Genomic DNA, 15,502 nt, shown 5'->3' with positions numbered 1-15,502 from the left:
TGTTTCTCGTTGGGTTTCTTGCAACGACTGTCTTGGCTTGGCTTTACCGTTCATGCAGGTGTGTTTAAGGGGAAGTACGTTGTTTGGATAGTGGATGTGGGAGTTTTAGGGTGTGTTTAGTTCACGCTAAAATTAGAAGTTTGGTTGAAATTGGAATGATGTGACGAAAAAGCTAGAAGTTTATGTGTGTAGGAAAGTTTTGATATGATGGAAAAATTGGAAGTTTGAAGAACAAGTTTGGAACTAAACTCGGCCTTAGAAGGGATTAGAAAGAGGAGATTACGAACTTTTGCCTTTTTAATACTCCCTCCGGGCTGATAATACTTGTTGTTTTGGACAAGAGTGAAGTCAAACTTTAGAATCTTTGATTATGAATCATTTTTAAAATATTTATCTTTTAAATATGGTGACTACATGTATAGATTAGTCTTAAAAAGTACTTTAATAAGATCATATATTTGTTAACAATTTTATACATATTATAATGAAAAATAATGGTCAAAGTTATTTTTTGGAGACTGTGCCCTTATCCAAAACGATAATTATTATCAACCGGGAGGAAGTATCTTGGTAGGGGCAGGTAACTGGGAAAGTTTTGAAATTCCTTTCAGAAATACGAAGAGATAAATCTAGGTTGTATATCAGTCACTTAAAATTCGATTCTCACCTAAACTTCCCATGATTATCATCTCTACAACTAAACAAGGACGGTGATTAAAAATAAAAATCTCATGAACACCACCATCTCCCTCTATAAGCTCAGCTCCTGTTCTTCTTCCCCGTAAGTTGTCAAACACGTCGTAAGGCCTAAGGGCATGTAGTGTTAAACTGTTTTATATATGGTGCATGCAAATGCCACACCACACATTTCATGCACGCATACTTCTTCGGTTCTTCTTTTTCCAGTTATTCTGGTCGCTTGTTTGGAACCGTTGCACATAACCAGCGAAAACGTTGCAGCACATATTTTCGTTACTTCTTAACTTGTCGTTTGTGCATGCAGTTTTGCAATACTACCCCGTCCAAAAAAAGACAAACCCTAACTTTCCGTGTCCAACGTTTAACTGTTCGTCTTATATGAAATTTTTTTATAATTAGTATTTTCATTGTTGTTAGATGATAAAACATGATTAATAATTTATGCGTGATTTGTCTTTTTATTTTTTCATAATTTTTTTAAATAAGACGGACGGTTAAAGTTAGACACGGAAATTCAGGGTTTTTTTTTTTTTTTTACGGAAGGACTACGTGTGCCAGTGCCATTGCATGCGTGACGTTAGCTACTCCAGTTAATTTTCGAAGCTGATCGAAACGTACGGCTACCGATGGATTTTCCACGTCACGACGACCCGCTGGATCGCCATTGATGAGCCCATAACTGCGGTCATTTAAAGGCTCACGGGTCGGGTCGGGTCGGGTCGGGTTCGCGCCTAGTACTAGCTATGCTTCTCCGATCCTCTGTCGGGTGGGGCCGGACAGTAAAAACAGTAGGAGTAGACAGGACGGTGGTGGGGTCCAGCGCCACACGTACTTATACGAAAAAGAGAGACCCGGATCCGATAGATCCGCACACGGGCGCGGGTCGCGGGTCGTCGTACTTTGGCACCCATAAGTGCACCGGTTTATGTATGGCCGGCTGGCTCTCGCGTACCGTACGGTCGTGCTGCAATGCTCCGGTCGGTAGAGCACGTCGTTGCATATACTCTCGCCGTCGTATAATAAGCGCAGTTATAGATTTTAGTGTTCAACTTTGACCATCCATCTTATTTAAAATATTTTTATGACTAGAAGAAATGCTCGTGCGTTGCAACAGCTAGAAACATTTTTCAGTGGTACAACCGCTATTAGGAACTAAGCGATGAATTGAAACGTTAGAATGATTATATGTACATTATAATTGAAAAGGTTAATAAAAAATATTCATGGGTTTGGCCCGAAAGATCCATTCTTTTTCAATCATAACCTAGTCCGCTACCTCCCTCACCTGACTCTCTCCGATCTAACCCATGAATGGAGCTACAGGTCCAGCTCGCACAGTCAATTGCCCTGACTCTCTCCGATCCAGCCGACGGCCTTGACTCTCTCCGATCCAAGCCCACAAGTAGAGCTATAGGCTCAGCTCGCACATTCAACTGTCGTCTTCAACCTCAAGATAGTCTTGTGCCAATATGCCGGAGCCGATCCTCCCCATTAAATCCTCTGGGCGAATTTTTTATATATATAAATTGGTTGAGGGTTTTTGATCCACTCGATCTCCTCTTTCCGTTTTCCCGAAATCAGAACGAATCCGCAAAATTCGAGATAAAAGCGGCGGCTGGCTATCATTGGCGACTAAGACTAAATCTAGTGAATTAAAGCTGAATTGAAAGAAAAATTGTGAGAAAAAATGATGAGGGATAAGTGGGGAATCCATTTTTGCAGTCAATTGGAGCAAAAAACGCATGGGAATACATATGGAAGTGGCGACGGCGCTAAGGTTTGGTCAAGCGGCGGCGGCGTGCAACGGATCGGATGAGATAAAATAACCGGCTAAAAAATGGGATGGAAAAAACAACTAAAAAAGAGAAAAGAAACCGGATGAAAAAAAGCAAAAAAAGGGGGGGGGGCGAATCGGAACAAAAAAAATAAACGAAAAAAAATAAACGGACAAAAACAGATATAAAGATAAAATTAGAAACCAACTCAAACACGGATGACGTACCAAAATTCCGGCAAAAACATCTTCAATTTTTATAATAGTAGAGATAGAGATTGGTATTTTTATTGTTATTAGATGATAAAATATAAATAGTACTTTATGCGTGACTTAACTTGTAAAAATTTTTCATAAATTTTTCAAATATGACATATGGTCAAACGTTGAACACGAAAATTTATGGTTGTACGTATAATAGAACGGAGGGAGTATATATCTGTTAGACGTAACTAATTGAGAAGAGAGATGAGAACATCTAAAATATATGTAAAACGAGCGAGTTATTAGTGTATGATGAGTTAGAGATTAATTATTTTAAACTTAAAAAATATTAATATGATTTTTAAAAAACAACTTTTGTATAGATTTTTTAAAAAAATTTATACCGTGTAATAGTTTGGAAAGTGTGTGCGTGAAGAATAAGATAAATCTCCTCTGTTTGTCCATGGCTCAAACGTAGAAACTATCAAAGCTTTAAGATTTAAGTAGGGTTTAACTTAGTAGGTAAAGATTCCCTAAAAAAATTACATGATGATTTTTTTAGGGTAAATTACATGATGATTTAATTAGGATTTCAACAAGTTATACTCCTCGGTGACCAGTCTTAAAAAAACATGATTATATAAGCAGGCTTAGAGCTCAAGCCTAAGCTAACTTAGGTTTGCCTCCGCCCCTATAATACCGCCATAGCGGTCGTGTGGATGTTTTTGTTGAAGAAGTAGTTGTGACTAAGGTTTACAATCCTGGTGGAATCCGATCTAGATTTCATGAAATCTGGAGATCTTAAAGTGGATCGTTATTTAGTTTCAACAGGAAATTCGAATGATTAGAAAAAAGAGAGAGTAAATTTTCCATGTTAGAAAAAAGAGAGTATATTTTCCATGATAAACGACATAGTTAGATTTGTTTGGGCTTAAAAAAATAGCTCTGTCACGACGAGAAAAGGAGATTTAGAAAAAGTACTCTCATCTTTTTTTAAAAAAAATATAGATAGTGTCATTAACTGTTGGACAAATATTTAACCAATCTTCTTATTTAAAAGAAATTGTAAAAATGCATATTATATAAATCATGTATTAATTAAAGTACTTAAATGATAAAACAACTCATAATAAAATAATAATTTACAAAAAGTAATAGCATCATCTATTTAAAAAAACGAAAACAGCATCACAACTATGGATATGAAGGCACGGGCACACGGCCCTTATCCATAAACACCCTCATAAACTACCATATGAATTTTTCATGTCCTACACTCACCCGCACCTGGACGCTGTACTGTACTGGAATATACGGAGTATATACTTACTCGTACATTTTTCCAGGTTTTAATTTTCCTCTTTGCAACAAGGTTTATAGCCTCTGGAGTTCTAGACCGGGGGTGAGTGGTGACGGCGTCAGCTCCGTGACCGCCACAAAGGCACAGGCGCCGTAGCCAAACGCCGTCAAAACTTACGGCGTCTGCGGTGGGCCAGTGTCTGGGGCCCACGCGTCAGCGGCGTGGGGGCGGTAGTTTAATGCATGTCCCTTGCCGGCCCGGCACCCCACCGCGCGCGGTGCCATTCCAAGTAAAGCACCCGATATAAAAATGCCCCCTTGCCTTTTGCTACCCGCGCCGCGTCTTACCCGCCGGTGCGGGCCCCACCTGTCATCGACCTCCTCTTTCGTCGTGAGCAGTGTAGGTGTAGCTCGCCGAGGGATGATATGGGCCGACCGCGGCTTGACAAAACCGTTTCGCAGCGAAGATGCCGTGGGTGTGCTTCCATTTCTAGAATTTTTTGTCTATCAAAATATGGTTAGACGTATTGTTTTACAAGCGATTTAAAAACCAAAGCTAGAAAATAAAAAAGCGATAAGAACATTTAGGCTGAGCTTGATTGCAGAAGATAGATAGAGAGAATAAATCTCTCGTTCTCCGCACACGCGTTTTACGAACGGCTAGACGGTACGTTTTTTTTAAATAAATTCTTTAGGAAATTCATTTTTAAAAATCGTATTAATCTATTTTGAAGTTTAATATAATTAATATTCAATTATCAATTATTGTTCATCTTGTTTTGTGTATCTCTTCATTCCCTTCCTCTTAAATACATCTTTAAATTGGTTAGCGTCTTAGCGGTGTATAGGCTGATGATAACGATACTCTGTAAGAATAAAAGACTCATACACACATCACGGTTAGTCAAAATAAATCAATGATTAAAGATTATTAGCAGGTAAAAAAAAAATCCTCCACTATTCATTAGGATTGGCATCAACGTTGGCTTAAGCTTTTTTGCCGTTTGGCCCAACGTCACAGCATAAAATGGGAGCCGTGGAGTTGGGGTGAGTGACAGAGGGAATAATGGAGGACGATGCAACAGGAAAGAATCAGTGGCCGGGCGGCCGGTCCTTTTCCCATGTACCACGTTGGAGTACAGTACATGCCACCCCCCTTCCCCTCTCAGGCCTAGGATTCGGTGACATTCCCCCGTGACATTCTTGGTGACATTGAGTTACTGGAATTCGGTGACATTCCCCCGTGACATTCTCGGTAACATTGAGTCACTGACATGTGGGTCCAGGCACATGTGGATCCCACATGTCAGTGACTCAATGTCACTAAGAATGTCACGGGGGTATGTCACCGAATCCCAATCCCCCCTCTCTCTCCTATTTTAGTTTCCAAATTTTTTTTCCCAAAAAGTCACATTGAATATTTGTACACATATATGGAGCATTAAATATCGATAAAATGAACATCTAATTGCCAATTCGCATAGAAATAGCGAGATGAATCTTTTAAGCCTAATTAGTCCATCATTAGCCATAAGTGCTACAGTAATCTACATATGCTAATGAACGATTAATTAGACTTAATAAATTCGTCTTGCGGTTTCTAGACGAGTTATGAAATTAGTTTTTTCATTCGTGTACAAAAACCTCTTCCGACATCCGGTTAAACGTCCGATGTGACACTAAAAAATTTTCTTTTCGCGAACTAAACAATGCCTTATTTGTAGAAACTTCTGATAGTTACAACTGGTTGTAAAATTCTAAACTTAGCTTTTTTTTTATTCAGATTCTGTGAAAACTCTGATTATATAATCCTGAAAATAAAATAGAAGTGAGAAGCTATAGGTCTTTCGACTTTCTCAAATTATCAGAAGAAGCTGATTAACAATTGGTTGTTTTCTTATAATCTTTTTAGCTACCTAAAACAGGGGCAAGACCGTGTTGAGAGCGACCGAGGTTGTGGTGGTGCTGCTTTGGTTGTCTGTCTCCCTACCCGGGCATGCCCTCGATCGGTCGGTCGATGGCCTTTCCTTTTCAGCGAGGCCCCTGCCTGGCTTTTTCTCGCATCTTGCCTGCTCTGATGCCTCCCCCAAATTAAGTAGTGCTACTTAGTTTTACTACTTAAACAAGCAAAGCTCCAAGGAAATCAAGGCAGAGTCTTTAATTAGTATTTCCTTTTTTCTCGAAATATAAGAGATTTTAAACATACGAGACACCTGATAGAACTTTGTTCAGATTCATGCTAGAAAGTATCTCATCCATCACTTTTTTTTTTGTATATTTTAGAACGGAGAATGTATTAATATTTTGAGAGTGTTTAGATTTGAGGTGCATGAAATTTTCAAAAGTTACTCTCACTTCTCTAGTCCGATAATCCAATGGTTCTTATAATGCACTCTCTGTTATTAAATAAAGTCGTTTTTTCTTATATGAAAGGTTAAACAGCAAACTATTCTAAGAAAACATGAATTTTTTTTTACAATCCATAAGAATTTAAAAAATCGCATACAAAAATATTCAAACTTGGATAAAATAATGTGACAAAAACAGATGCCATGCCGATAAAATGGATTAAATTGCATTGAATAGCACCGTAATTTTAGACTTAGAAATGTGTAATTTTAGGTGACCGAAAATTTACAAAGTTTAGCAGATACCTACTACTACTAGTAGTAGCGACAATAATCAGGCTATTAGTTGTAGTGCAAGAGATCTCTAATTCTCTCTGTATCCACAGCAGCATCAGTGTAGCTTTGTCTGTTGAACCGTACACCATAAAGGATTGGGGCATAGACTGTGTTTAGTTCCTTCCAAATTTGGAAGTTTGGGTTGAAATTAGTACGATGTGACTGAAAAGTTGCGTGCGTATAACATGTTGATGTGATGGAAAAAGTTAAAAATTTGGATCTAAACACAGTCATAATGAATCAGAAACTTGGCGAGATCTCACTGTCTCCAACGGATCTTCCTGAGATTGTCTTTCTTAGAAGCAGAAATTTCAAGGAGGAAGGATTTTGTAAAAAAAAAAAAAGTTGTTCAAATATTGCTTCAAATTCAATTGACATTTTGCTCGAGACAGCGAGATCTTTGCACAGGATTCAACTACTGTATGGAGACATCTTGGAGGTGCAGAAATCAAGCAACCTTGTTAATTGATTAAAACGACAACATGGCTGTACTGTATCTGTGGAGACAAAGTGATGGTTTCTTGTACTCATTTGTTTTAAGTATTTAGGTAGTAACATGCTTTGCGTGATAGCACACCTAATCCACAAAACCCTCGCAAAAAAAAAGTGCTAATAATTGAAACTGTACCCGAACTCGCTCAAAAACTATCAGAATTCATTTGGAGGTAGATTGTGTTTATATATATAACATTAATTTGTTTTCATTTAATTTCGACAAATACAAAGTGTGACTTGTTTTACAATTATTGTCAATCTACACCATTATAATTTGTTTATAGTTAGAAAAATATTTATATTTTAAAACAGAGAAAGTACCTATCATGATCACAGGAACAAGCTTTTCAATTTTTTTCCCTCCGACTAACGTCATAATTTCTAGGCAAAATATAATGGCACCATTCAGCCTTTTCTTTACAACAATATATTATTGTGCACTAAAATAAGAACAGGCAAGGAGAGGGAGACAAAGACGACACATGCTGTGTGACTAGGAGTACACCATTAGTTTAATGCCTTTGCCACTTTGTTGTGACGTGATTAGATTAATCACTAATCACCAAGCTACCTAGTGGATATATATTGGCACTACTACTACCACCACTATTATTACTATTATACTAGTTCGATCGTACGACATGTTAATATAGTTTATTGAACATCCTAATTTATCAATAACGAGGTTCTGGTAGATGATTAATTATTGGATGATCCATCATCATCCATGCATGTTGTTGGTGTGGGGAATCGAGGGGCAGTGCCAACCAAGAGGAGGCAGCCAGCGAGCGATTGAATATTTGCATGGACTAACCACAATTTTTCTTCTCATTTTCGTGTACTGATAAACACAATATTTGGTTTTAGTTTTGGACGGTTCGGCAATAGTTTCTTTGTTGATCTAGCGGCGGCTAGTCCGTTACTATCCTTCTCCCGGATTATTTATAGCCGTTGTCTTTGATAGATCTAGCGGCGGCTAGTCCGGTACTAACTCTGTATAGGCGCTGTCGGTGCGTGGTGTGTGATGGTGGTGATTTTTTTTCTCTTCTAATTATTGCCTTCCAGGGTATCAGTATTGTAGTTTTTTCCTGCTCTATTCAATAAATAAATCATTGTGGTATATGTTGGTCGTTAAAAATAAGATAAACACAATATTTGTGTGGCCGATTGATAGATAGATGCGACCGTGGGCCGTAACTAAATTCATGGGCCAAAGTGGCGCGGCCTTTGGAGACCCAAGAGGCTCCTAAATTTGCATTTTTTTTCCCTTGAAATATGCATGTATTTTAGACAGATGAAGTTCTCGAATAATGGCACTGTGGCATCATTTGAGCTTAAACTTTGACCGCTAACTTGTATTTTTCAGAAATTTATAATACTTTAAAGGGTAATTTTACTATTTTTGAGAAGATAATTAGAGGTACCATATTTTTTTATGTAAAATTTGGTACCTCTATATACTAAGTATCTCAAGGTGTTACTAGGTACTTTCTCAATGACTATAATTCCTCTACTTAAAACATGTCATATTATCAAAATAATTTATATCTCACAAATATAACTTTCGTTCGTCTTAATATAACTAAACAAAGTCACCTGCCTTTAAAGGCAGATGCTAAGATTACAGTGACCCAAAGTCACCCAATTTACAACATGTAGAAATTTAGATGCAGAGCTTACGTAGTGCTTGTATGGCAGTTGCAGGGATGTAATTCAGATGTGATACTCTCCAGTGCTATTTTAAACTTTAGCTTACAAAAATCTGTGATATTGGCAGAATGGCAATTTAACAATGAAAACAAACCGGACAAAAATACACAAATAATCGCATGTATAAGCCTGTTCTAGCATGGTCCTGGTATACCATCCACCATTCAGTTCATCACTTGTCAGTTATCACCATGAAAGTATTAAGTCACAGGCAGATAAGGAGGTGATCATTGATCCCTTGCCTGCAACACTTGTGGAAACGATCATTTTCAGAAGAAGACGATCACCAAAATTCACTTTTCACAAGGATGAACTAGCAGGGATGATAGTCAAAATCCTTGGACATTAAAAATCCAAATACCTGTATATTTACAGATATGAGATAGCCCAGTAGCAAAAGTTTTATGTCAACCACATAGCCTAGAGCACTGTTCTGAACTCTATTAACAATGCACGGAGCATTCAACCATGGCAGCAGCTTGATCCTAGGAGAAAGCTACTCATAGAATAGAACACTTGTGTTGAGAAGCCATCTTTCGGAATTCCTCATTTTCTTGTTGGGCCTTCTCGAGGCGCTTTTTGAGCTTGCGGATCTCCTCATCTGATCGGAGCCTAGCTTCAGCTGCCAACCTCTCTGCTTCTAGCCTTGCATTCTGTTCTTCCATGAGTTGCTGTTGCAGCTTGTCAACAGTGATATTCAGCTTTTCCTCCACCTATGAACATGTGAAGTCAATGAAATTTTGATGGAATTCTAATATATAGAAGAAATGTTTCTGAATAACAGATTTAAATAGCTATTTAAAACCATCTTTGTACACTTCAGAATTCCCCTTTGCATGTTTTAAAACAAGTTGTAATACTATAATCTTGATGCAATCATGTTTTGCAACCTCTAAGGCAGTGTTTGGCAAATGTCTAAGGGAAATGATTTCCCACCCTTCTTTAAATCTTAATCATTCATTCTCCCTCATCCATTTAATCCTAACCCTTTATTCATTTCCCAATCCCAATCCCACCCCTCATTTCCCATTATCCAAACACACCCTAAATGGCTGGAAGCAGAGATAATGCATTTCAAAACTGAAGATAACAAGCTATTTTGCATGAGTTTTAGATTATTTTTTTCTCCAAAGAAACAAATCTCTATTGGCCCTGTTTGGATCCAAGGGATATTTTTTAGCCCTCTCTCAAATAGCCTAAATAGCTCAAAAAGATCCAAAAAGGTGAGCTATTTGAGGGCTATTTGGAAATAACCCACCCAAAAAAAAACTATCACACTCAAGGGGTGCTAATTGGGGCTATTTCATGTGGGGCCCACTGAAAAAGTGTCTTTTCTCTCTATCTCTCTCCATGGGAAGGTACATTAAAGGCCAAATAGCTCTCAAAATAACCCTTGGATCCAAACAAATTAGGGCTATTTTATTGGAGGGATATTTCCTTGTGCTAAAAAATAGCTCTCAAAATAACTCTTGGCTAGTTCTCCAAATAGGCCCATTGTAAACAAATAAAATTGATAAGTTTAATATCCTGTAACTGACCTAAAAATAAAAGAAAGATGTGTTACATCCTAAGCTTTCTTTAGAATGCTATGATATGTTTAATAAAGGTGCTGCAAGAAATAATGCCATTGTAAACAATTGTTGATAAGTTTATACAACACAAGAAAGACTATTTAAATGTATATATTTAATACAAACTACTGCTTGAGTAAATGATATAAGCACACATATGCTCTTCTTCAACAGTTCAACTACATGGAGTTGCACTTACCATGTTGGTAATGTTTGCAAGCTGTTCATCCCGAGTTCTCTGGATCTCCTTTTTCAATTCAGATATTTGCTCTTCTGTATATCCAATAGCATCATGCACCTCCTGTTCTCTGGCATGTGCTTCCTGTATATGGAAGATAAAAATAAAGATTGAAACTTGACTTAAAAGTAACAGCAAAACAGAAGTACTATTACCTTAATGCAAGCGAGCATTTGATCTGAAAATGGCTTTCCTCCATTATTTGTATTCACAGAGTCAACAACATCAAGCAAATTTTCAAGTTGCTTCTCTTGGAGCCATCGGTCCTTGGTCATATTATCAAAGAGAACAACTCTGTTTTTGCATAGCTCAACAGTTTTCTGTAAATAAAACACATATATGTAATTACATAAAGTATATGAACCATGCTCATGAGGAAATTTTTCTTTCATCAAATGCACTTTATATTCTACGCGGAAAAAATTGAAATCCTGCCTGCAGATTCCATCGGGATATTATTATTTAGCATGTGCATAGAAGTTTCAACAAAAAAAAAAAATGTTACCTGCAGATACTCTGGGGCATTATTCAGCATGCTCTTCAATTTATTTTCACCAACTAAATCTCCATAAGTAAATACTAGTATCATGTGATCAACAATCTTCTCTCCAAAAAACTCTTTAATTGTCTCAATGGTACTGGAATCTTCTCGAGTAAAACGAGATGTGGCAGAAAAAACCATCAGCACTGCATGTATCCCATCCTTGGCCATACTCATACACTTAACAATTTCTTTACCGGCATCCTCAGATGTAATGGTCATTTCAAACAATCCTATTAGAGATATTAAAATGGATAATTAGCCAAAAAAATACCAATATGAAAATGGAAATGGTCAATATATTTGCCTGTTGTCAAAAAAAAAAAAGGGGGAAAGGTCAATGATCATCTGACTTGGATTGGGTGATTAGCCAAAACACAAAATAAAACATCAATCGAGATCGTCTCTCATGCAGCAGGACAATACTTAACAGTATACACTGTTATGATTTGTTTTTTTTCTTGCAACTAAGACGCTTTTTTTTTGGCCTTTGGGCATGAAATATGGAATGACAAAGGATAACAAATAGAGGAAGTTGGGTACTCCTAATTATTTATGGTATTATCTATAGTAGTATTCAGAGCATTATCTCAAGTACTATTAGGAGGACTTAAATCATGAAGCAATGAATATGTGTTGCAGTGCATGCTTATCTGCTTCTCCATACAACTGGTAAATTGGTGAATCAATAAGGCTCATAAAACATCACTGTCACGTTTCTTCAGATCTATTAGCAGATATCAACACAAAACATCACCAAAAAAAAAAAATCCTTACTGCAATGGAGAAGGGGCGGACCCGGGGGTTCCCGGTATGCACCAGCATACCCAAAAAATGCCATTTTTTCCTACCATGTACTAGTATGCATTGCTGAAATATTCGATGTGTGCTTCCACAAACCAAAGCACAAGAGCCTCTCTCCCTTGTAGGCCCGCACAGGCGCTGCACAGCTCACAGAGCAAAGACATGTGGACGGTGTGGTGCGTTCCTCCTGGCTCTTCACTTGGTAGTCGGCACTCACAATAGGGTTTGTGAATTGGCGTTTCTGTTCGTTGTTGGTGGCGCTGCAGTGGCAGCCTTGCAGCGAGGAGAGCATGATGGATTGACGGTTGATGGTTGGGACACCGCTGCGGCTGCGCAGGGATGCCGAACAGGGGTCCAGCTCCAGGCGCCGCCCCCTAGTTTGTACAAGTTCAGCCTAGCTGCACTCCCTCCACTGATTCTAGTTTATGTCTCTCTGAATTTTCAGTTATCAGATAATCGGGGATAGATTGAGAAGTTGAAAACTGAAACGAGTGAAACCAGTGGGAGTTCAAAAATTCAAGGAAGGATCAAGTTGTATCAATCAAATTGAGAACATTAAAGAATCTCCTGGAAGCTGTCTATTAAGCTTGTTCAAACAAAGAAACATGAAATTTACAAGTTGGTCATTTGCTTCTCGAATTGGTAATCGAACATTTCTATGCTACTAAAAAGTGCCCAACTAAGACTAGTATATGTTATATATTGTGCATAAGTCTGGCTAACCATGAGGCACACCAAGGATAAAAATCCTGAATCCACCATTGCAACGGAGTATAGGACTTTGTGAAGTACGATGGCAAGAAAAGGGCATCCATCAAAGAAGTATGAGCAGCATTAGAAGTTCAGGTAGGCAGAAAGCCCATGTCAAACATCTTAACATGTATTTTCGACATGACTATATTTTATCATCATAATAACATAGCAAGAAAATAGATGATAAATGTGGCACAAGATCAAATATAGATAACGCAAATTCAAAACATCCACAAGATTAACAAGTATGAATATGTAGTAACAACAATGAATAGTCATCACAGAAAACAAAAGGTCAGAACAGAATAAATTGATGCATGCTTACCTGGCGTATCAATAACATTGAGGGTACGGCCATCCTTTAGCGCGGTGCTGGCCAATTGACAAGTACTGGTCACACTAGCATGGGAGTACTCTGATACAAATGCTTCTCTTCCAACGATGCTATTGCCAGTTGCGCTCTTGCCACAGCCAAGTTTGCCGCAAAGAACTACAGTGATGTCAGCGCTAGGCAACTCCCAGTCATCATCGTATTCGCTTCCTCCCATTGCAAACTCTCAAAAAACCTGTTTAGAAGATTAATGCATACATGTGAAAAGCTTTATAAATAATAAATATTTACTAATTTACTAAAATATTTTCTTTCTTTAATATAGGTTGAATTTAATTGTTTAGAATACTTACTATGGTGAGTGAATGCTCCACACAAAAGACTCAAACATATAATATAAGATGCATAATGTCCCAACTTGTTTGTTATTTTTATTCCCGTTCTTCTATCCGCTAGTGCGGCTAAAACATTCCATCACAGATCTTACATATGTGAAGGGACTCGTTGTAAGCCACAATCACAACTCACAAGCTCAAGAAAACCAGACCAGCATATTGCATAATACACAAAAGGTAAAACCTTGATACATCCAATCATAGACAGTCCACAAGTACATCGATGAGAAATTATTTAGAGGATTAAACCGTAACTCCTACCAAGGCTAGGGTACAAGCTACCAGTCTGTAACCTTGCACTAAATAGTCTAGGAAACACAATAAACTTTTTTTTTAAAAAAAATCAAATTAAGCACCTCTCCCTATATTGAACAACTCAAACCCCAAGAAAATCACAACATGGATATAAAGCTAGATTTTTTTTTTCACAGTAGATTGAATAGGCAATAGGTAAAACAAACCTCTAAAAAGTCAACCGCTTTGCGCCACAAAGCACAGTAAAATTTCAAACCATCAAGTAAAGCAAGCATTGAAGATTGAATCTTTTAGATTAGGTGGAGTCGCAATTAAAGAAAAACAAGGAGGAAAGACTCGACGTCTTCAAGCCATGAGCATGCAATTCATGAGAACAATTAAAAAAACTTGGTAGTTGAATTGGAATGAAGTGAAGATTTTAGGGGTGGAAATATCATTAGCATGCAATTATCCTACAGACTGCAAGGGGGCCAATCTCATCCTACAAACGCAGGAAAACCAATCAGCAGTACCGCATAGTGATGCTACCCCTAAACGCAGGAAACTACTCATGATTCATGAATCACGACATCAGCCTAATATCAAACAAATCTCTGAAGCCTAAACGCCTAAATACTGCTCTCCATATAACCTAAACCAGGAAACCAAGAAAAAAAGAATAGACTTTACTAGAGTCAATCGAACGAGACCCAAACCAGGAACAAATAAATCGATCGGATCGAACGAACGAACGAAAGCAGCAGACCGGAGCAGCGCCGACGAAATCCCTACCCACCGGCGATAGGACGACGACGAATCTTGCGGACTTTTAGACGAACCCGCGACGGCGGCGAAGGAAGCGAAGAAGAAAAAAAAACTAAAAAACAAAAAAAAATACGGCAGAGAGGAAGAGGAGGAGGAAAGAGAATTACTTGCTCGCGAAGGAGAAGACGCTGGTAGCGGGTGGGTTTGGTTGGATCGAATCTCTCGCGGGGAAATCGAAACGAGAGAGAGGAGAGGAAGACGAGAAGTCGATGAGCCTGCGAATACGGGGGGGTTTATCTCTCCTCGTCTCCTATTAATTGACGCGTGTACCGTATAAGTAGGTTCGTATATACGGTATACGTGTACGTATCGTGCCGTATTTTTTATCTGGACTAGGCAGCCCAGGGCAAGGGCCGTGTGGCACCCGCATGCGCGATCTCCGTCGTCAGCTTCCCGTTCAGATTCGTGCTAGGGTCGCGTTTCGTCTAGCTTCCCATCCTAAAATATAAGGGATTTTTAGGTGGATCTAACTAGAATTAACAATTCCAACGAAAATCGATCGAATTCCGTGAAATTTTAAGGTTTCGACGAGGCTTGAAAGTAGAAGCCGTCTGAGATTTCGATTAGTTTCATCCAAATTCAAATTTAAATTGATAATAAGGAAGAAAATCAAATAAAATCTTACAAATAGTATGATATTCATAGTACCTATTAGGATATAAATTTTGAAAAAGTTGATGTATTCCGTGTAGTAACTGAACTTTATAGCAATTTACCTCTTTTTCTAGTTACTGGTTGAAATTTCAATGTTTTCGCTCGGAATTTCTCCAAAGCCGACTAGTTTTCGCGAGCTTATTGGTAAACTCAGAGAATTTGTATTTAAATTTTGGTTTATAAAATTTGTTCGGGATCTACCGGATTTCGCGAAAACCGTTATTCCGCCAGAGCCCGAAACGGAAGGGCATCTCGGAATTGTAAACGTTGGATATGACACATCTTAATACT

General features: G+C 38.1%; 1 protein-coding gene across 2 annotated transcripts; it reads right to left on the bottom strand.

The window, feature by feature from the left end:
• Positions 1-9,151: 9,151 nt before the first annotated feature.
• LOC127764136 (immune-associated nucleotide-binding protein 9-like) lies at positions 9,152-14,796 on the bottom strand. 2 transcript variants are annotated; one of them, XM_052288964.1, is made up of 6 exons: positions 14,665-14,796; positions 13,098-13,338; positions 11,180-11,448; positions 10,830-10,994; positions 10,636-10,758; positions 9,152-9,578 (listed from the first exon to the last, which is right to left on the bottom strand). In XM_052288964.1, exons 2-6 carry the CDS (start codon positions 13,318-13,320, stop codon positions 9,366-9,368), a joined length of 993 nt encoding a protein of 330 aa, XP_052144924.1. In that variant the 5' UTR covers positions 13,321-13,338; positions 14,665-14,796; the 3' UTR covers positions 9,152-9,365. The 2 variants fall into 2 exon arrangements, with proteins under 2 accessions (XP_052144924.1, XP_052144925.1); XM_052288965.1 differs by lacking the exon at positions 14,665-14,796 and adding an exon at positions 14,529-14,648.
• Between the last annotated feature and the right edge of the window lie 706 nt (positions 14,797-15,502).

Source organism: Oryza glaberrima, chromosome 2 (genome assembly GCF_000147395.1).
Source record: "Oryza glaberrima chromosome 2, OglaRS2, whole genome shotgun sequence".
In the NCBI taxonomy this organism is placed as follows: Eukaryota; Viridiplantae; Streptophyta; class Magnoliopsida; order Poales; family Poaceae; genus Oryza; species Oryza glaberrima.
This window is presented reverse-complemented; position numbering and strand designations above follow the sequence as displayed.

Bases quoted from the DNA above. Each gene is read 5' to 3' on its own strand.
- LOC127764136 (XM_052288964.1), bottom strand. From the start codon at position 13,320: ATGGGAGGAAGCGAATACGATGATGACTGGGAGTTGCCTAGCGCTGAC. The intron at 11,449-13,097 runs GTAAGCATGCAT...TATCTCTAATAG, and splicing joins CAATGTTATTGATACGCCAG to GATTGTTTGAAATGACCATT. The intron at 10,759-10,829 runs GTAATAGTACTT...TTCCATATACAG, and splicing joins AAATGCTCGCTTGCATTAAG to GAAGCACATGCCAGAGAACA.